We start from the raw sequence: 20,740 nt of genomic DNA, 5'->3' as shown, positions 1-20,740 counted from the left end.
ACTTCAAAACCCCACGCCTACCCTCTAGGGCATGGGAACAGCTCCAGGAAAAGTGACTGTTGGGGACATTTGACAGCAAACCGAGCTGGGGCCTACTTGTACGGTGAAGGAGAGGTGGGCTTCTCTATCCTACTCTCTCACCTGCAGTCCTCACTTCAAAATAATACAAATATGATTCTAATGATGATGATGATGATAAAAATAATAATCAATATTATTTAACCACCTGAAGGAAGTTTTTGGAAAAATGTATTTCCCCACAGTCAGATTAGAATCAGAACTGTAGTTGGAGTGGAAATGAGTGACGCTCGGGGTTTGGGGGCAAGTCCTTTGCAGACTGGCAGCAGTAAGTAGGGGTCCTGGGGTGTGTGGGGTCCAGGGAGAGATCTGGGCCACAAGGAACTGCCTGAGAAAACCATGTGCTCAGGAAGTGCCTTTCCTGTAACTGCCATCACTGCAAAACACCGGGGTGACCAGAGCCAAGCTTGGAATTCTTAGTTCACAGGATGAAAACTTGCAAGACAGCAGTCCTCCAAAAATAATTTTCCATCCCAGTTTTCTAGTTCTAGATTGTTCTTTTCTAAACTTTTTGGTAATTCCTATACCTGTGTTACTAGGGATATTTTTACTATATAATTATCTTCTTCTTTTTGTTGTTGTTGTTGTTAATTTTGGGATCACACCAGACCCAGTGCCAGTGCTCAGTGCTTGTTCCTAGCTCTTGATGTGTTGCTCAGGATTGCTGCTAAGGGTGCTCAAAGCTTTAAGTGTTGCTGAGTAAATTAACCCCTATGTTCCCCTGCTAGGCAGGCACTCCAGCATTTCAGGCAATTTCTCTAGACACTAAGTTGTTTTCTGATTCCAGACCACATTCCTCATATTTTTAATATTTACTCAGGGATGGTCTCTGAGAATCTAGTGTACGTCTGGACTCGACACCCTCCAAATGGTATTTACCAATAAGCACATCAACTTCTGGGCCTTCATAAATTAGGGTCCCCTGTTTCACCTGATACTGTTTCACAGCACAGCTCTCTGTGATGAGCAAATGACCTCATTCACATCACAGGAGTGTTCACTCAACTCTGGGTTCTAGTATAAAGTATTATCTGGTTAATCTCAATACCCCACTCCAGTTCCCCCATAACACCTAATTGATCCCTACTCACCTTGGTCCTGACCGGCCTAGCACAGTGCCTGAGGCTATGGGAGAGCTACTCTCCTTGCAGGATGCAGACTTCAGCCTTGCATTGGGCACTGTTCGCTCTTCACCCAGCGGTGTGTTTATATACATCAGTGGTGGAGCTGGAGAGACTCATCCAGGAATGACTAATGGACTGTAGGAAGGGGTTGAAATGCTGGAGGGATTTCATGAATTTGATTGGTTGGTAGGGACACTAGGCCCACAAACGAGGCATTGAGTGGTAATCATGTTCAGTCTATAGTCTACTTTCAGCATGCTTCTATTGCCACATGGAAATATTCTATATGCCAAAAACAGTAACAACAAGTCTCACAATGGAGATGTTACTGGGCCCACTCAAGCATCACCAGGTATGGACCAAAAAGAAAACAAATAAAAAAATAATCAATTTTATTTCATTTCTTAATATATTTTTTGTTTGATTGCTTTCACCCCAAATTAGCAGTGCTCCAGGCTTAACTCTGGCACTGTGCTCAGGTTCATATTTGATGGGGACTAGGGATATGTGGAATAGGATTAATTGGTACTAGGGACCAACGTTGGTGAGCTTCATGCAGGTGAACGCCCTACCCACTGTATTTTCTCTCTCTGACTCCATAAAAAGAAACATATTTTGGTAAGAGGTTGATTATTCTTGATCATGAGCTCATAAAATTACTTGACATATTTTCTAAAACCTTTTATTTTTGGAATGTTTTTATCCCAAAACGCATGGTGCACTTAAAAATTGTTATTATATAATAATTATATATGTATCACTGTCACTGTCACTGTCCTCCCGTTGTTTATTGATTTGCTCCAGGGGGCCCAGTAACGCCTCCATTGTGAGATTTGTTGTTACTGTTTTTGACATATCGAATACATCACAGGGAGCTTGACAGGCTTTGCCATGTGAGCGAGATACTCTCTGTAGCTTGCCAGGCTCTCTGAGAGGGGCAGAGGAATTGAACTCTGGTCAGCCAGTCGGCCGCATGCAAGGCAAACACCCTACCCGCTATACTATCTCTCCAGCCCCATTTTGTAACAAAATGGGGAAAAAAAGGAAAAATAAGAACTTTCTTTTCAATGTGAGAAAAGCATGGAACTTGTAACATACTAAACTCAAGAATTTCTAAGAAATGAAACTAGTAGGAAAAATGTAGATGCTACAAGCACATTTGTGAAACCTGAAAAATGCGATGTTAGAAAATAACTTGTAGTTTTGTTTTGTTTTTTTTTTTTTGAGTTTTGAAAGAACTTGGTTTTGTTTCCTGAACATTTTCTATGTAACCTTCCTTTTAATAGAAATGTCAAAATGTCAGAAGCGGCTGAAGAGAAACCAAATAATCACCATTTTGTTGATAACCAAAAAGCTCTGTGTGCTCATAGAATGCTGCAAGTCTAAGTAATTCTCTGAGGGGTTCGAGCACAGCGGGTAGGGCATTTGCCTTGCACGCACCCGATGCTGGTTTGATTCCCAGCATCCCGTATGGAGTAACCACTGAGCTTCACCGGGTGTGACCCAAAAAGAAAAAAAAAATCCTAAATAATTCTCTAAAAAGCCGAACCTGATATCTGAGCACAGAGATTATCCTCAAAAGGCTAGGGATAATGGACCATGCATGGGACCGCTGGAATAGAGCTGTTACCAAATGGATTCCATGGGACGTCAAACGATGGAGTGACTGCCCACTTATGAGATGGTCAGGTCTGTCTGAGGCTCTTCATGTTCCTGGAGCGAGCAGATGCCATTGGGCTACACTAGCACGCGATATTTTTTTTTATTTTTATTAAATGGGAATGATAATTAGAATTGTAGATTACCAAGGAAATTGATGAAAACGTTTGCATTGTTTATTAGCAGTTATTCAACAACGTTCCTCATGTATGAGACGACTCAGATTTTTTTTCCCTCTTTCAAGATTCTATTTGTTTAACTTTATTTACTTAGTTTTTCCAAATTTCCTTTCAAACTTTATATAAACACAGTGGTTTACAAAGTTCTTCATGAGTGACAATTCTTAAACATAAAATAAGTCTTAAAATATTATTGATCAAGAAGAAAAGAAAAGCTTTATCACTGTAAAATATTGGTGATTTATTGGGAAAAAATTAAAACTCACTAGGAAGGACTGATAAAACTTGTCATGCATGTGACCTACACATATAGAATCTTGGGACCTCAGAGAGTTCCCCAAGACCATAAGGAGTGATAACTGAAGAATAAGCACTGAGCACTGCTAAAAGTGGTATAAAAAGAAATAACACAAAAGTCTCTCAGGGTAACTTAAAACACACTGATCTTAAAATTAAATAAAAAAAAATGCATTCATCTGGGGAACATAAAGCAACAAAATGGGAGACTAACACCCAGGAGTGGCTGAGATTAGTACCAGGAATTTTGCTCCATGACTTGAAGGCCAGTCACACGTGCTAGGGGAAAAGGAAGCTCAGATAGAGAAAAGAACACCAAGTAAAGGGTGTTGTGAGGATCCTCCCAGGGTGGGAGAAGCATGCTGAAAGTAGACTGTAGACCAAACATGATTGCCACTCAATGCCTCTCTTGTAAAACAAAGGACCCAGAAGAAGAGAGAGAGAACAAGGGGGAATGCCTGCCACAGAGGCAGGGTGGGATGGGGGGATGGGGGGTGGGAGGGATGCTGGGATCCGTGGTGGTGATGGATGGGCACTGGTGGAGGAATGGGTACTTGATCATTGTATAACTGAAACCCATGGTCACGGTCCTCCCGTTGTTCATTGATTTGCTCAGGAGGGCCCAGTAACGTCTCCATCGTGAGACTTCTTGTTACTGTGTTTGGCATATCGAATACGTCACGGTTAGCTTGCCAGGCTTTGCCCTGCAGGCAAGATACTCTCAGTAGCTTGCCAGGCTCTCCGAGAGGGGCAGAGCTATCGAACTCAGGTCAGCCATGTTAGCTGCTTGCAAGGCAAACGCCCAACCGCTATGCTATCGCTCCAGCACTAACTGAAACCCAAGCACAAAAATTTGTAAGTCTATAACTGTACCTCATGGTGTTTCACTAATAAAAAACTTTAAAAAAAATTCTGAGTTCAGCAATATAATAGAGAACAACGTTCTTGTCTTCCACACAGCTGACCCAGTTTACTCTGCTGGAAACAAATGGTAGGTACACTAAACCCTGCCAGGAGAAAACCCTGAGCACAGAGCCCAGATTAAATCCTGATCCCAGCTCTTTGTGACCCCAAACTAAGCAAAACAAACAAACCTTCCTGGTTGTCTGGCACTTCAGTATTCTCTTTGTTTATTTGTTTTATGGTGGGAACACACACCCTACAGTGCTTGGGGGTACTTGCCTGCCTCTGGGCTCAAGGATCACACCTGGCAAACACCTTACAGCCTCCACTATCTCTCTGATGCCAACAGCGCTCCGTTTCTAGTTTTTTTTTTATCATTTCTACTTTTCCTCAACAAGAATGGGATGTGGAACATGAAGACAATTGAAGAAGGGCTTGCTTCCCCTGAAAGCTAGTTCCCTGAACATGGCATTCCTTGTGACAAAATAGAGCTCTGGGGAATCACTTCCCTCTCTAAAAATCCTTTAATCCAGCCCCACCCTATCTGAGGGTGGTTCTCCTGAGCCCTACCCTAGGATGTATATAAATGCTGTGCTGAGTGCAGGGCAAGCATTGCCAGACTGAAGTCTGCATCCTCCAAGGAGAGCAGCTCACCAACAGCAACAAGCACTGTGCAGGACCAGAATCAGGACCAAGGTGAGTAGTGATCAATCAGGGGTTTTGCCTTATGTAGAGCAGGGGTGGGCCAGAGAGATCAAAGTGGGGATGGGGAGGGAAGGGGGGTTGTGTTTCTTGCTGGACCAGAGCTTAGCTCCCACAATTTCCTTTGTGCTCACTGTGTGAGGTTCTAGAGGGCAACTTTCTGACTAGCTGGTGTCTATCTTCCTTATACTGAGTCCCAGAATTAAGTTCCCTTTCCTCCTCTAATATGAATGGGGTCATTTTCCCATTCACGGAGACTTGACAACTGTGGAGCAATATTACTTGAAACAGGGGACCCTAATGCACGAGGGACCCTATTGCACGAGCAGTTCCTTTGGTCTTAGGAGAGTAAACTTGGAGAAGCCCTTGAGTCTAGAACTGTTCTGGTCATCAGAGAGACACATCCCTTAGAAACCCATATTGAGTTCAGGACAATGACTGAGTGTGTAACTGTTTTCCTGGCAGGAGAGAGCCTGAGGGTTTCAACTTTCTGAGGAAAATCACCCCCGACTTGCCCTTTCCCACACCCAAGGATGGAGGTGTGGGAAGCCCTGGCCAAAATGCAGCCAGACCTCATCTGTCGCATCTGCCTGGACTACATCAATGACCCTGTCACCATCGACTGCGGCCACAGCTTCTGCGACTCCTGCATCCACATGTCATCGAAGGAACTGCAGGACACATTCCCTTGTCCCGTGTGCCCGCAGTCCCGCCAGGAGATGCGCGTCAGTGCCAACGCCCAGCTGGGCAGGCTGGTGGACCTGGCCAAGCTCCTGCACAGCTCCAGGAGCAGCGAGATGGCAGTGGCAGAGGAGGGCAGGTGTGAGGAGCACAGGCAGGGAGTGAGCCTCTTCTGCGAGGATGACCAGGAGCTGGTGTGTCCCCAGTGCGCCCAGGGCCCTACCCACCAGGGCCACCAGGTCAGGTCCATAGGCGAGGCAGCGGCTCATCACAGACAGAGGCTTGGTGACTGCATCAAGTCCCTGAAGAAGCAGCTGGTAGAGCTGCAGAAGCTAGAAGTCGCCCAAGACAGAAACATCCTGCAGCTGAGAGAGGACATGGGAAAGCACAGGAATCAGCTGGCCTTGGAATTTGAGCAGCTCACCCAGTTTGTGGAGCGTGAGCACGAGGCCGTGCTCTGCAGGCTGACAGAAGAGGACAAACGCCTGCAGCAGCAGCTCAGGGACAACCTGGAGGCCTACTCGGACCACATCTCAGAGCTGAAGGACCTCAGACGGGAGGTGGCGGAGCGAAGTGTGATGTCTGAGGAGATGGTGCTGAGGGGCGTGAGGGGCCTGCAGCAGTGCTGTGCGGGCCTGCAGCCCCCGGCCGTGCAGCCCCTGCGCTTTTGGCCCGTGGCCTACAGCCTCCCTCCTCTGCACCCGCTGCTCAACAGCATCATCCGGAGATTCCGAGAGCGCATTAGCCTGGACCCCGACACGGCCCACCCCAACCTGCGCGTGTCCCAGGACCTCCAGTCGGTGACCTGCGTGAGGGAGAGTTCCAAAGGGGATGGCGACCCCTGGCCCTGGGATGACACCGCCCAGCTGGTGGTCCTGGGCCGGGAGGGCTTCGCCTCTGGCTGCCACTACTGGGAGGTGCAGGTGGGTGCCAAGCCCGAGTGGGCCGTGGGCGTGTGCAGCGTGGTCCCTTCGGCACAGACCTCGCGGCCTCTGGCGGCTCCCAAGAGATGCTGGACGCTGCAGCTGCAGGACGGCGACTACCTGGCCGTGAGTGCGGGGCTGTGCCTCTGGCTCTCAGGGACCAGCCCACGGCCATCGGCGTTTACCCGGACTGGGAGCTGGGCCAGCTTTCCTTCTACAACTTCCCCGACGGGTCTCACCTGCACTCATTCACCGAGCCCTTTGCTCAAGAGCTCAAGCCCTACTTCTGCTTGGGGCCCGACTCCGCCCCTCTCTCTGTGGGCCCTGGTGGGGCTGAGGATGGGTGAGCATATCCTGGGCTTCCCCCATGCATCATGTGGTCAGCTTGTGTTCTTGTAAATTTGGAATTCTTTGCATTAGGTGTCGATGGTTAAGGTTGATGTGAAGAACTGTTCCCATTTTGTAACTCTTTGTAATTTTTAATGCCAACTATTTTATATCTTTATATCTATTTCTAATAAAATAAAAATTTAATGGTTAATAAGTTATACTTCCTTTCCTCAACATGTTATTGTCAAAGACATTGCAAACTTTTCTGATCCAGTTTTACTAGACCTGGGAGGTGGGAGGTCCCTGGGACTTTTGGCTTATTTTTAACACAGGTTGTTTATTCTTAGAGAATATGTGTATTTCACCAGTTTTCCTCAATTCTGTAACACTTTAGCAGTTTCCTCTGAGCATGGATCAAGGATTATCCACTTTGCCCAGTTTGATGAGGACCAAATAATAAAATAAATAATTATAAAAACAAAGATCTGAATTTGTTATTAATATATTGCTACACTTACAAACAAAATTACGAATCAGATGTCACACACTTTTGCAGTTCCCCCACTCAGAAATGTTTTATTTGGGGCTGGAGCAATTGCATAGCGGGTAGGGCTTTTGCCTTGCACGTAGCTGCCCCAAGTTCGATTCCCTGCATCCCATATGGCCCTGTGAGCACTGCCAGGAGTAATTCCTGAGCGCAGAGCCAGAAGTTACCCCTGTGCATTGCCGGGAGTGACCCCCAAAAGAAAAATAATAATAATAATAATAATAATAATAATAATTTATTTGAGCCTTGTTATATAAATACCTTTTTCTCCTCCTGGCAAGAGAGAGCCCAAGGAGCTCTGCCTTGTGAGGAATAAAACTCCAGTTCTGCCCTTCCCACAGCTGAGAATGGAGGTGTTGGCAAAACTGGCCAAAATGCAGGCAGAGCTCATCTGTCCCATCTACCTGGACTACTCAGTCACCATCGACTTGGAGCACAACTTCTGTGACTGCTGCATAAGCCTCTCACGAAAGGACATGCAGGACAGATACTATTGCCCTGTCTGCGGGCAGCCCCGCCAGGAGAAGAGTGTCAGTGCCATTGCCCAGCTGGGCAGGCTGGTTGACCTGGCCAAGTTCACTACCGCTCCAAAATGCTCACGTTGTTTTCCCTCCCACTCTAAGGTGCTGAGTCTTTCCACCTCAGAGGTGTTCAATAGTCCTGCTTTGGAGCAGCAATAGGGAATGTGATTAGGTAGACTTCTTTTTCAGAGGAAAACCTCATTAATGGCTGCCCCCACGTGTCTATTTGCCTGTATTATGTCCACAACACACCTGTAAATAATCACCCTTCACTCCAACTTCCTAGAAGGAAGTTTTACTTGTGAATCCTTTGCCAGCAGAAAGAGCAACTCAATTTGGGTCATGTTAGGTACTGAATGATTCATGTACAGAAAGTTGAGGAAAGAACTGGAGGCTCTGGTTCGTTCTATTCCTCTGACAGCATACAGCACAGTCTTGAAGACTAGCATCCACCTGGAGCATGGATTGAGTCATATTTCCTTTTATAATATGAGAAAAGTCTTATGCTCATTTCTTTTTTTAATTTCTGTTTCCTACTGTTATGTAAAGGTTGGGAGCGATAGCACAGTGAGTAGGGCATTTGCCTTGCATGCGGCTGACGTGGCCGATTTGGGTCCTGCACACCTCTCAGAGAGCCCGGCAAGCTACTGAGAGTATCCCGCTTGCAAAAAAAGCTTGGCAAACTACCCGCGACGTATTTGATATGCCAAACAGAGTAACAAGTGTCACAATGGAGACTTTACTGTGTCTGCTAGAGCAAATTGATGGACAATGGGAGGACAGTGACAGTGATTTATTTATTTATTTATTTTTGTGGCCACAGCAGGTGATGCTCAGGGCTTACTTTTGGCTCTATTCTTGGAAATTACTCCTGACTGCACATGGGACCAGATAGGATCGTAGGGATTGAACCTGGGACAGTGTGTGCAAAGCAAATACCCCACCAGCTATTCTATGGGTCCATTCTATTGTCATGTTTTTTAGAAAAAAGAGGAATGGTGTATACTGGCAATGAGTTCTTTAGAATTAATATAGTCAAGATGAGATTGAAGAAGTAACTTTCACTAGTCCTAAATGAGCAAGTTTTAAAGAACAGAACCATTTTTTGGTCACAGAAAGTAAGGCAGATAAGACTTTAATTGACACCAGTACAGACCTATAGGATCCTGGACCCTTGGAAAAGTGCCCGAGCATGTCTAAAATTGTGAGAAGCACATAAATGTTGATCATCAAAAGTTTAAGGCTCTTCTTGACAAGAAAGACCACAGCAATGGACTGATTTTTTTTTAATTAGTGAAACACCATGAGGTATAGTTGTAGATTTACAATTTTTTGTGCTTGGGTTTCGATTATCCAATGATCAAATACCCATTCCTCCATCACTGCCCATTTTCCATCACCATGGATAATATCCCTCCCACCCCCATCCCCCCCATCCCACCCTGCCTCTATGCCAGGGCATTCCTTTTGTTCTCTCTCTCCTTTTGGGTGTTGTGGTCTGCAAAAGAGGCATTGAGTAGCAAACATGTTCAGTCCATAGTCTACTTTCTACATGCATCTCCCCTCCTGGGAGGATCCTCCAAACACCATTTATTTGGTGCTCCCTTCTCTATCTGAGCTGCCCTTTTCCCTAGAATGCCCGGCTGGCCTCTAAGCTATGGAGTAATCCTCTTGGTGCTGATCTCAGCTATTCTTGGTCATTAATCTCATATCTTGTTACTTTATATCCCCCAGATGAATGCAATCTTTCTATATCTATCCCTCTCTTTCTGACTCATTTTGCTTAGCATGATACTTTCCATGTTGTACCACTTGTATATAAATTTCATGACTTCATCTTTTCTAACAGCTACATAGTATTAGTATTCCATTGTGTAGATGTACCAAAGTTTCTTTAACCAGTCATCTGTTCTTGGGCACTCAGGTTTCTTCCAGTTTCTGGCTATTTTAAAGAGTGCTGCAATGAACGAACAAGTGCAGATGTCACTTCGACTATACATTTTTGCCTCTGTGGGATGTATTCCCAGGAGTGGTATTGCAGTGTCAAATGGGAGCTCAATTTCTAATTTTTTGAGAATCATCCATATTGTTTTCCAAAATGGCTGAACCAGTCGGCATTCCCACCAACAGTGAAGGAGTGTCCCTTTCTCGCCACATCCGCGCCAGCATCGGTTGCTTTTGTACTTTTGAATGTGGGCCAGTCTCTGAGGAGTGAGATGGTATCTCATTGTGGTTTTGATCTGCATCTCCCTGATAATTAATGATGTACAGCATTTCCTCATGTGTTTTTTTGCCATTCTGATTTCTTCTTTGAGAAAGTTTTTGTTCATTTCATTGCCTCATTTTTTTGATGGGGTTCGATGTTTTCTTCTGTGGAGTTCAACCAGTACTTTGTATATCCTTGATATCAACACCTGGTCAGATGTGTATTTGGCGAATATCCTTTCTCATTCTGTAGACTGTCTTTGTATTTTGGTCACTGATTCTTTTGAGGTGCAGAAGCTTCTTAGTTAAAGATAGTCCCATTTTTCTATCTCTGCTTTCACTTGCTCAGCCAGTGGCGTGGCGTCTTTGAAAATACCATTAGCCTCAATGTCATGGAGGGTTTTGCCAACTTTGTCTTCAATGTACTTTATGGTTTCTGCTGTGATGTTGAGGTCTTTAATCCATTTTGATCTTACTTTTGTACATGGTCTAGGCAGAGTTCTGAGCCCATTTTTTTTGCATGTAGCCGTCCAGTGATGCCAGCACAATTTGTTAAAGAGGCTTTCCTTACTCCACTTCACATTTCTTGCACCTTTATCGAAGATTAGATGATCACATGGTTGAGGGGAGATGTCAGTGTATTCAAACCTGTTCCATTGGTCTGCAGTTCTGCCTTTGTGCAATGGACTGATTTTTCTGTAGGCATAACGCTCCATCTGGGGGCAGCTTAGGATAACATTTATGAAACTACTCTTCCCCTGCGTCTCAAACCTGATATTGCGCTCCCAGTTCTGTCCTCCATAGAAGCCCATGTTTTCTCTGAATGAGGTATTCTCCTCTTTCATTCTTCATAATCTCTCTCTATAGAAATTTTACTTTAAAAAGGAAGATGATTTGGGGGGTATTATATGAATATAAATATAAAGTAGTTTGGGGGTCACACCTCGCATTGCTCAGGGCTTATTCCTGCATTCTGTTCTTAGGGATCCCTCTTGGCAATGCCTGGTATACAATTGAGGTGACAGAAATTGAATATGGGTTTGCGTGTAAGGCCAGCGTTATTGGTTAAAATACATTCTGGCCTATAACTGTAGATGTGAAATCCTGTGATAACCATGATGGAATTTTCACAAAGTGGGTGGGACAATTCAGATTCCAACCAGCAAAGACCTCAGGTCTCTCTGAGTAGAGGCAGTGCAGGGTTGGCCTGGAGCTGAGCTGAGAGAACACACAAAAGTTCAGGTTATAAGGTAGGGACTCCCCAACAATAAAATGAAGGGGTGGGAAAGAATACAGCAGGTAGGACATTTGCCTTGCACCAACCCCATATAGTTTTTCCCTCAAGTCCACCATGAGAGATACCTTAGGACAGAGCCAGAAGTACACCTTGAGCACAGCTGAGTATCACCCCAAAGGAAAACCAAAAACGAAAACCAAAACCAAGAAAATGAAGTTCCGCAGCCAGGGCTGTGAACACGTGTGATCTTTGCACTTTTAGGGCTTTCCCTGACTTCTTGTATCTCTGTTCAATGTTTGATAGGATCAAACTGAAATCCAGAAGTCTTTACTAGGAAATATCAATTTCTCCTAGAAAGTATAAGTGATATACAAATCCCATGATCTTCACAATCAACCGTTTTCAGGGACGTCTGGAGGCCTGTGATATTGTTTTCTATCTAGTATGGAAATTATATTTTGATTGACATGTCAACCTCATCAATTAGTTACTTCCTGCTTCTTTCCTAGAATAATTTTCTCATTCCAAAACTTCACCCAGTCCACCCTGTGGATGCTGTCCTGGCCTGTGCCCTTTGCCCTGTAACTGTCTCCTCACATCCCCTGAGGGCCACATCAGTGCCTGTGGAAAAACTTTATCCTGCTGAACACAAGATAACTCTTATCTGTTAGATAATACTTAAAGAATATTTCTAATTTCATTGCAAAATTTAATTTAAATGAATAGCACTGTAGTCCTGTGGTTCATCAATTTGCTCGAGCCGGCACAAGAAACGTCTCCATTATGAGACTTGTTCTTATTTTTTTTTTTTTGGCATATCGAATACTTCATGGGGAGTTTGCCAGGCTTTGCTGTGAGGGCTGGATACTCTCAGTAGCTTGCCAGGCTCTCTGAAAGGGGCAGAGGAATTGAACCTGGGTCGACCATGGCAAGGCAAAATGCTCAAACTCCTGCGTTCACTCCAGCCGGAACTTAAACTCATATGCCAAATTAAATCTGAATAATACTAGCTTCCAGCCTTCTTATACCATTACTTACAATAAGCTTCATTACCACACATTTGGGCTATACCTGGTTAAAACATAAAACATTAAGGAGAACAACCCATAAGTATATTTTTTAATTTCAGTAACTAGATGGAGGAAATAGCTTAAAAAGCTGGAGAAATTCTTGAGAACGAGCAAAACTCTGCAAATGCAGTACAAAATAGCATAGTAGAAAGTGTCTAGGAATTTTCGAAACAGAGATAACTATGGGAAAATAATAAACTAGAAACACATGAGCTAAAAATACACAGTAGGTCGCCAATGAACTGAAGTTGCCCAAGACAAGTATTTTAGGTGTTCTGTGGACTAGTGGCTGGGGTGCGGTGATGATTCTAGCATTTCTAGGGACTTGCTTGGCTTAAGAGATTCACTTGATACAAAAGTCTCTCCTGTCAGTTTTCCCAGGCAAACAGGAAAGGGGACAGGGGGAAAGAAGGCTTTAGGAGATGTTCGAAAAGCTTTATTTACAGTGAACGTTTCAACATCAGGGGAAGGAAACATAGCACATACCACATTATCCTCCAGTATGCTCACATCATTAGTCTCTAATGATATACATTGAAAGAGAATTCGATAAAAGTCCAATCGCAAAATAGGGTATCACTTTTTCTGAGAATGTACCAGTGAGCCTAAGCAAACATGACCTGTTAGTCATATTAAAAACAGAAAGTTCTCCCATTTCATAATCCAGAAAAACGCCAATTCGTGTTCTCAAATTTTTTTCTGGCTGTTCAATGCACATATTACCAGGGAGAGTTAAGGCTAGATCTCATTGCCATATTTCACTTACAGAGTAGGGAAGTGTCAAAATATGATTGCAGAAAGATTTTTCACACACTCCGAGGGAACATTTACCTATGCCTTTCACTTCTACCTGCCAAAAATGCCTGCCTCCATCAAAGGCCTCACAACACAGCACACCTAGGAAAGGAGTATTCTCAACATGGGGGTGATCCAGCAGGAGTGGGAGACTTGTTATAAGGTTGACTCTTTTTCTATCTTTGGAGACAGTCAGACTTGGATGGGCAGTCTTAGGATCCTGGAATTTGCTCATCATTTTGTGCAGAACAACATAATTGGGAGGAAGTGTGTAGCTCTCATTCTTGAATTCATATGAGGAGACTGTAGGGAAGAGTGGGTTTTTATACCTATGCTGAAGGTTCTCAGCAGTTGCTAGAAAATCCTGGTCAGCCTGCAAACACTTCTCTGTTATGTCACGTAAGAGATTTTTCACCGTGTCCATACTGCTTAAAATTTGACTCTTATTCTGCGCTATCTTTTCTTCCATCTCTCTCTCCCTATTGAGCAAGCTGGCATGAATTGAAAATTGCTCGTCTCTCAAGGAAAGTTTGAATTGCTCAAGTTCAGCTTGTAGTTCTCCTTTCCAAGACGCTATCTTCCACCTCCCTCCCACACTCTGTGCAATTTGATTTTCACACTCCTTCTTAGCATCGCTCATCTTTGTCTTCAGAAGTTCTATGAATCCTTTGAGCTTCTTCCTTTGACTCTCTGCAGCTCTGTCAGTGGGGATCAGGTGGTGACCCTGGTTGTGAGTGGAAACTCGACACTGAGGACACAACAGCTCCTGGTCCTCCTCACAGAACAGGTCCACGGCCTCATTGTGCTTCTCACACAGGGGTTCCTCTGCCTGCCATTTCCTTTTGCTCCTTCCAGTGGGGAGCTGCTTAAGGACTTCTGTGATGTGACACAATTGTTTGTTCCTCTTGAAGTTCCTGTCAGGGCAGTGGCGGAGGCAGACGGGACACGGGAAGACGTCCTGGAGGTCAACCCAGCACTGGTGGATGCAGGAGTCACAGAAGTTGTGCCCCCACTCAAGGGTCACTGGTTCTCTCAGGTAATCCAGACAGCGAGGGCAGCTGGCCTCTGCTGGGATCTCAGTCAGGGAAGCTGAAAATGCCATTGTTCAGGAATAGGGTTAGCTGACGAAGTTCCTTTGAGAAAGTTCTGGTTCTCCACCCACTCTAAGGTCAGAAGCAACATCACAATTGGGCTGGGAGAGAGTAAGGTGAGTAAGGAACTAACCTTGAATGTGTCTGATACGAGTTTTATCCTCAGAAGCCCACTTGGTCACAGGGAACCTGCTGAGAGTAATCCCTGAGTGCAGAGGCAGGAGTAAACCCTGAACACAGATAGATGCTCAAAAATCAGTTTAAACCCTTAGCACAGATCGATGCCAGAGAACAAATTAAAAAAAAGAAAAAATGAACATTATTTCATTCATATGTGGATTATAAAGGAACAAAGCAAGAAAATAGGCAACCCCCAGTTAAATTAACCCTGCTATATTGTCCAAAAACTGTTAACTGAGGATGCAATATGGGTGATGGTACATTGGGATAAAAATTGATATAAAAACAATTATGTTCAAAGAAAACTACTAATGTGTCTCTAACCACACCCTTGACAAGCCAATTTCCATGTTAGTGATTTCCTTTTTTACTTCAATTCGAAACTGTACTCCAATCTCTCTCTCTGTCTCTTTGTCTCTCTCTATCTTTCTCTCTCTCTGTCTCTGTTTCTGTCTCTGTTTCTCTCTATCACTCTCTCCCTCTCTTTCTCTGTGTGTGTGTGTGTGTGAGTGTATGTGTGTGTCTTTGTGTATGTGCCATGGAGACCTTATGTGAAGCCTTGGATCAAACCATAGGTAGATGCATACAAGGCAATTGTGCTATCTTGTGATGCCTCTATGGCCCTTTCTTTAAAGATAAAAATGTTATGCTTTAGATAACAAGGTTAATGTAATATTACAACTGTGGAAAGCTATGAAATAGGTATACAAAGTCAGTGTTCTCACTGACAAAGTATCCATTACTGTCTAGTTCTATCCCAAAGTCACCTCCAGTCTGATATTCCTTACTGAGTGTTTCTAGGGGATTCGACTGGTGACTCAAACCAGCTCCTTCCGATGGTCCATCACATACCAGGTGTCAGTCACTGTGTTCCCTCTGCATCCCCAGTCCCACAGCCGTCCATCACATTCCTCCACTGTGTCTGATCTAGGTCAGGTTGAAAATTGCTATCTGAATTTAGCAAGAATATACGTGATAAAGAAGAGAAAGGAGGAGGAACTGGAATTTGTAATGGATGGAAAGTCTTTTCCAGTAAACTGAAAAGAGGCTGTTTTTCCTTTATAGGTGCTGTTTTTCCTTTATAGGTGCAGATTTTTTTTTTTTGCAGGGTCAGAAATCTCCAGAGTATGTGTCCCTTCAAAGTTCTGCCTCCCCACATCGTCTCAATCCCATGCTTACCTGGTTGGCCAGTTGTAAAGGTCTTGAGTTCCTCTGGGGTCAGTCTGCAGTGGATTTCTGGACGCTATGTGAGGGCAGCCTTGGCAGTAGTAGTGTGTGGTCTCTGAGTCGGCCAGCTCATTTAAAGAACACTGGGTCGGTCTCCACTGGTTGGGTCTCCACTGGGTGGGCCTCCACTGGGTGGGTCTTTCAGCTGTAGTGACCAATCTCAGGAAAGAGTGATGAACCCGCCTCCAGAAACCTAAGGTGGACTGTCCTAGAGCTAAAGGGAGATTTAGAGAATCCCTTGTACCTTTAATCCTCACTTAATTCTTTCAGGGCCACAGTGGAAAACAGTATGAAAAATCCTCAATAAACTTAGAGCTGAGCTGCCATGTGATTTAGTAATTTCACTTTTGGACATCTACCAACAGGACAGTCATTCAAAAGGATATATGTACATCATCATTTATTGCTGTACTTCACACAATAGTTTGCAATCAACAATGGATGAATGGAATCTGAAGATATGAATACATACACAATAGGATACTACACAACTGCAAGAAATGATGACTCAAGCAATTTGCAGCAACCTGGTTGGAACTGGAGAATATTATGTTGAAGGAAGTAAAACAGAAAAGGAAAGATAAACACAAAATCTCACTTATCTTGGTATATAGAATAACTGGATAAGAAAGTAATGTAGTAAAGGGGGATGTCTAGATCACCTAGGACCCCAGAAGTTAGGGAGAAGGACAGAGAAGGAAATATTTATGCCTCATTCCTTTAGGTCACTCATGTCTCTGGTAAAATTTGACCTTGTCAGATAGGACTTTGTGATCCTCCAATGTCCCAAATCTTGCCAGTTTTACTTCCTCGTGTCCATATTATTTTTAATAACAACAAACAAAAAACAAACACTGTCGTCCCGTTGTTCATCGATTTAATCGAGCAGGCCCAGTAACCCCTCCATTTTGAGACTTGTTGTTACTGTGTTTGGCATATTGAATACGTCACGGGTAGCTTGCAAGGTTTTGTCGTGCGGGCAAGATAAAAGTTGTACATTTGCTTACTTTTTTCCAGTTTGTTTTTTAAAGATTTCTTTGGCTTTCAGGCTGGAGTGATAGCACAGTGGGTAGGGTATTTGCTTGCACGCGGCCGACTCTGGTTCAATCCTCAGTATCTTATACAGTTCCGTGAGCACTGCCAGGAGTAACTCCTGAGTGCAGAGCCAAAAGGAATCCCTGAGCAATGCTGGGTGTGACCCCACCCCCCCAAAAAAAGATTTCTTTGGCTAATTGCTGAATACACAATACAAAAGTTATTTATATATAGCAGGTGCTAATATATATTTTAATAAATCAATAATCAAATAACTGCTTTAGTGTAGATTGTAAAAGATAATTAACACCAAAGACAATGTGTCTGAAAGTTTAGTGTTAAATTGCAGGAAAATTGAAGTCATGCTTTTAAGACATCAGCATATAAAACTTAATGGGAATCTCTTTGGAGGAGAATTTCATTGAATTTTAACTACTAAAATAATTATTTCTTGTGGTCATTTTTATCTCTCATTCTTCTTATATATAAATGAAAAATATTAAACATTAAATGTAGAATTTTTAACACGCATTGAGTATTTGGGCTGGAGTGATAGTACAGTGAGTAGGTGTTTGCCTTCATATGGCTGACCCGGGTTCATTTCCTCCACCCCTCTTGGAGAGCGTGGCAAGCTACTGAGAGTATCTTGTCCACATGGCAGGCCTGGCAAGCTACCTGTGTCGTATTCGATATGCCAAAAACAGTAACTACAATTCTCACAATTTGTTATGAGACGTTATCGGTGCCCGCTCAAGCAAATTGATGAACAATGGGAGGACAATGCTACAGTGCTAATTTTCTCACATGTTATGATGTTATGTATATATATATATATATGTATATATATATATTCATGTGAAACTATTTTTAAAAAAGCAGGATTTAATAGGTGGTTTTGTGGTGGAAAATGGTGGGTGTCACACTGATTCTTAGCTAAGCCTGACAATTCGTAGATATCTTAACATCATGGATATTTTGTCCCTTCATTATTTGACTCTCTAAGTGTATTTAATCCAGACTGTTTCAGGCCTCAGTGGGTTCTGCCCTCCTCTGAGCATGCCTGCCTTCATCCCTCCATTGGATTTTACTTATAATAGAAATTCTCTGCTTTTGCTCTTGCTGATTCCTCTGTCTCAAATACTTTCTTCCCTTTACCACTCAAAACCTCATGACTCATAGATTTGCTCGAGCAAGAACCAGTAACGTCTCCATTCATCCCTGTCTTGTGCTACTGTAGCCCAATATCGTCTGCTTCCTCCAGGAACAAAAAGAGCCTCAAACCATTCATTCAGGGTTTTGAAGAAGTCTGACTACTTCATAGGGGAGCAGCCACCCATTCTTTTAACATCATGTGGAATACAGTCTGTAACAGCTCTAGTCCCTCAAACCATTCATTTAGGGTTTTGAAGAAGTCTGACTACTTCATAGGGGAGCAGCCACCCATTTTTTGACATCATGTGGAATACAGTCTATAACAGCTCTAGTCCAGCAATCATCTCCAAATAGCATTACATGTCCAGCCCATCTGATTTTCGATTCCTGGCAAATGAGACAGCCTCCCTGATTCTTGATCTTCAACGAAGGTCAGAACTCCAGATACCTTCTCTCACTTGAGTGAAGTGTGATACTCCAGGCATAGCTTTTTCGGTTCCTCTTTGGGTGACCCAAATAGAGTTCTCATCCTGTTTTCATATGGCCCAGGTCTCTGAGGCATATGTTAGTGCAGGAAGAATGATGGAGTTGAAGAGATGTGCCCAGAGCCGGAGGTTCTTCGTTCTCTTAGCTATTTCTGCGATGCTCTTGAAGACATTCCATGCTGCTCTCTTCCTCCTGTGTAGCTCAGGTACCAGGTAGTTCGTCATGTTGACTTCTCGACCTAGGTACATATAACTGCTGCATTTGGAGATGTTCATTCTGTTGAGAGAAAATGAAACAAGAGGAACTTGTCCATTTTTCATAAACATTGTCTTCATGAGATTCAGCTGCAGTCTGTTCCACACTCACAGCTGAAATTGGCCAGCATTTGTGTCGCTTGGATAATGTTTGGTGTTATTAGAACGATGTCATCAGAGAAGTGGAGGTGGTGTATTTGCTAACCATCTATCTTTACTCCCATTCCTTCCCATTCCAGTCATCACATGATGTTCTCACTGTTGCTCTTCTCTCTTTGAGGTATTCCTTTACTGCTTCTCTGCAGTTTTGTGGGCTTGGACATTAGCTTGTGGTAACCTGAGGCGCGCGCCAAATGACATTGGATAATGAGATCGAGAGTTTTCGAAGACAGGAATCTTTTTGTGGTTCTTTCTTCTCGTCATTCCTCGCACAAACATGGAGGTGCTGGACCAGTTGATTGTATTCCTTGTTGATGTTTTCAAAACCAACCTGGCCGTGAGCATTGTTTCATACAAATACCTAACATCCTGAACGAGATGCTTATGCTTGAATAGATGTGGTTTACTGCCGGCAGTTTCTATCTTTGTCTATGCACCAACATCCAACAATGATCAACAGGAAATTGAGAAATTCTGGATGATGCTGGAGAAGTTCTATAAAGAAGACCACACCTTCTACAAGATCATTGTTGATGATTTTAATACCAAGATAGGACCTCGAAGATCGCCCAAGGAACTCCACATTGGGACCCAATGTCTAGAATGGAACGAACAGGGTGAGAGACTGTTTGAGTTCATCATGTCGACCAAGACCATCCATGGTAACTCACAGTTCCAGAAGGCTGAATCTAAATGTTGGACATGGGAGTCTCCTGGTGACAATTTCACAACAAAATTAACCATATCATATTCAATCAATGGTGTTGCTTGAGTCTCCTGTCCCCGCGCCTTGCTGTTCTCTCTGGGGCCCCTTGGAGGGGAATGGATTGAGTTTCCCTCCCTGCTACGAGCAGGGCTCCGGCAGCGGAAGACCTCCAGAACCAGCCACCACCAGGCTGAGACCACTCTCCACATGCATGAAGGTACCAGCAGAGGAATAAAGTCATGCGGGTTCCGGGGCTGAGATCTCCAAGCCTGCTCAGACTGGGGCTGAGCATCCTCCACCCAGATCCTCCATATTCCAGTAGGCAGGGGTCACACTCAGCTCCCGGGAGAGAACAAGGCAGAATCTCCTACCCTGTGCCTGAATGTCTGCACCAGGGCCCAACAGCTGAAGACCTCCGGACCCCAGCCAAGGCCATGCTGGGACCACTCTCCACACACTTGGATGAGACTCATGCATAAAAGAACTGGCAGAGGAACCCAGGTGTGTGGGACCCGGGGCTGAGATCTCCAAGTCTGCATGGTTTGGGACTGGACCTGCCAGTAACTAGACAGTTACACCCACCAACTGCCGTGTAACCCCAACAATGGCCAGGATCCAGAAATTATCACACTCAGCTCCCGGAAGCCAAATACCAGTAACAATGATGGGTCTCATTCTCCTAACCCTGAAAGAGCCTTGAATATGGCACTTTAAAAAAAAAATCTCAGGTCTAGGAAGGAGACGTTACTGGGGCCTGTTCGAGGCAATCGACGAACAACAGGATGGCCGTGATCGTGATCATGAAGGGTTACACCCACCAACTGGCCCCCTGGCGTCGTATAATCCTATCAAGGGCCAAGACCCAGAAAACCCAGCTCCCAGAAGCACACGGCCACATTTGCGACTACATGACATCTTATTATCTCATTCCTACTTTGGACAAAATGACAGGCTACTGAATGTAACCTGCCCACAGGGTAGAGTCTGGCAAACTCCCTGTGGTGTACCCAATATGCCAAATACCAGTAATAATGATGGGTCTCATTCTCTTAACACTGAAAGAACCTTTAATATGGCACTTTTTAAAAAAAAATCTCAGGGCTAGGACGAAGGAGACATTACTGGGGCCTGCTTGAGGCAACCAACAAACAACAGGATGGTCATGATCGTAATCAGTTTTGTCTGACCAATGTTGCTGT

At 44.1% G+C, this 20,740-nt stretch overlaps 2 protein-coding genes across 2 annotated transcripts; one reads left to right on the top strand and one right to left on the bottom strand.

The window, feature by feature from the left end:
* Window positions 1-5,475: 5,475 nt before the first annotated feature.
* On the top strand, window positions 5,476-8,103 carry LOC130020497 (tripartite motif-containing protein 75-like). The gene is made up of 2 exons (XM_056111094.1): window positions 5,476-6,672; window positions 7,765-8,103. The coding sequence occupies exons 1-2, from the start codon at window positions 5,476-5,478 to the stop codon at window positions 8,101-8,103; spliced, it is 1,536 nt and encodes a 511-aa protein (XP_055967069.1).
* A 5,098-nt stretch (window positions 8,104-13,201) lies between these two features.
* Window positions 13,202-14,353, bottom strand: LOC130020496 (tripartite motif-containing protein 60-like). Its single transcript, XM_056111093.1, has one exon. The coding sequence runs from the start codon at window positions 14,351-14,353 to the stop codon at window positions 13,202-13,204; it is 1,152 nt and encodes a 383-aa protein (XP_055967068.1).
* Between the last annotated feature and the right edge of the window lie 6,387 nt (window positions 14,354-20,740).

This window comes from Sorex fumeus, unplaced genomic scaffold (assembly GCF_029834395.1).
Source record: "Sorex fumeus unplaced genomic scaffold, SorFum_2.1 ptg000012l, whole genome shotgun sequence".
NCBI classification, from domain to species: Eukaryota; Metazoa; Chordata; class Mammalia; order Eulipotyphla; family Soricidae; genus Sorex; species Sorex fumeus.
The sequence above is the reverse complement of the archived record's forward strand: the minus strand, read 5'-3'. Positions and strand labels throughout refer to the sequence as shown.

What these genes read in the sequence shown, in the direction of transcription:
- LOC130020497 (XM_056111094.1), top strand. Translation starts at nt 5,476, where the DNA reads ATGGAGGTGTGGGAAGCCCTGGCCAAAATGCAGCCAGACCTCATCTGT. An exon ending in AGGACGGCGACTACCTGGCC is followed by an intron (nt 6,673 to 7,764) that starts GTGAGTGCGGGG and finishes CCCTTCCCACAG; the next exon opens with CTGAGAATGGAGGTGTTGGC.
- LOC130020496 (XM_056111093.1), bottom strand. Translation starts at nt 14,353, where the DNA reads ATGGCATTTTCAGCTTCCCTGACTGAGATCCCAGCAGAGGCCAGCTGC.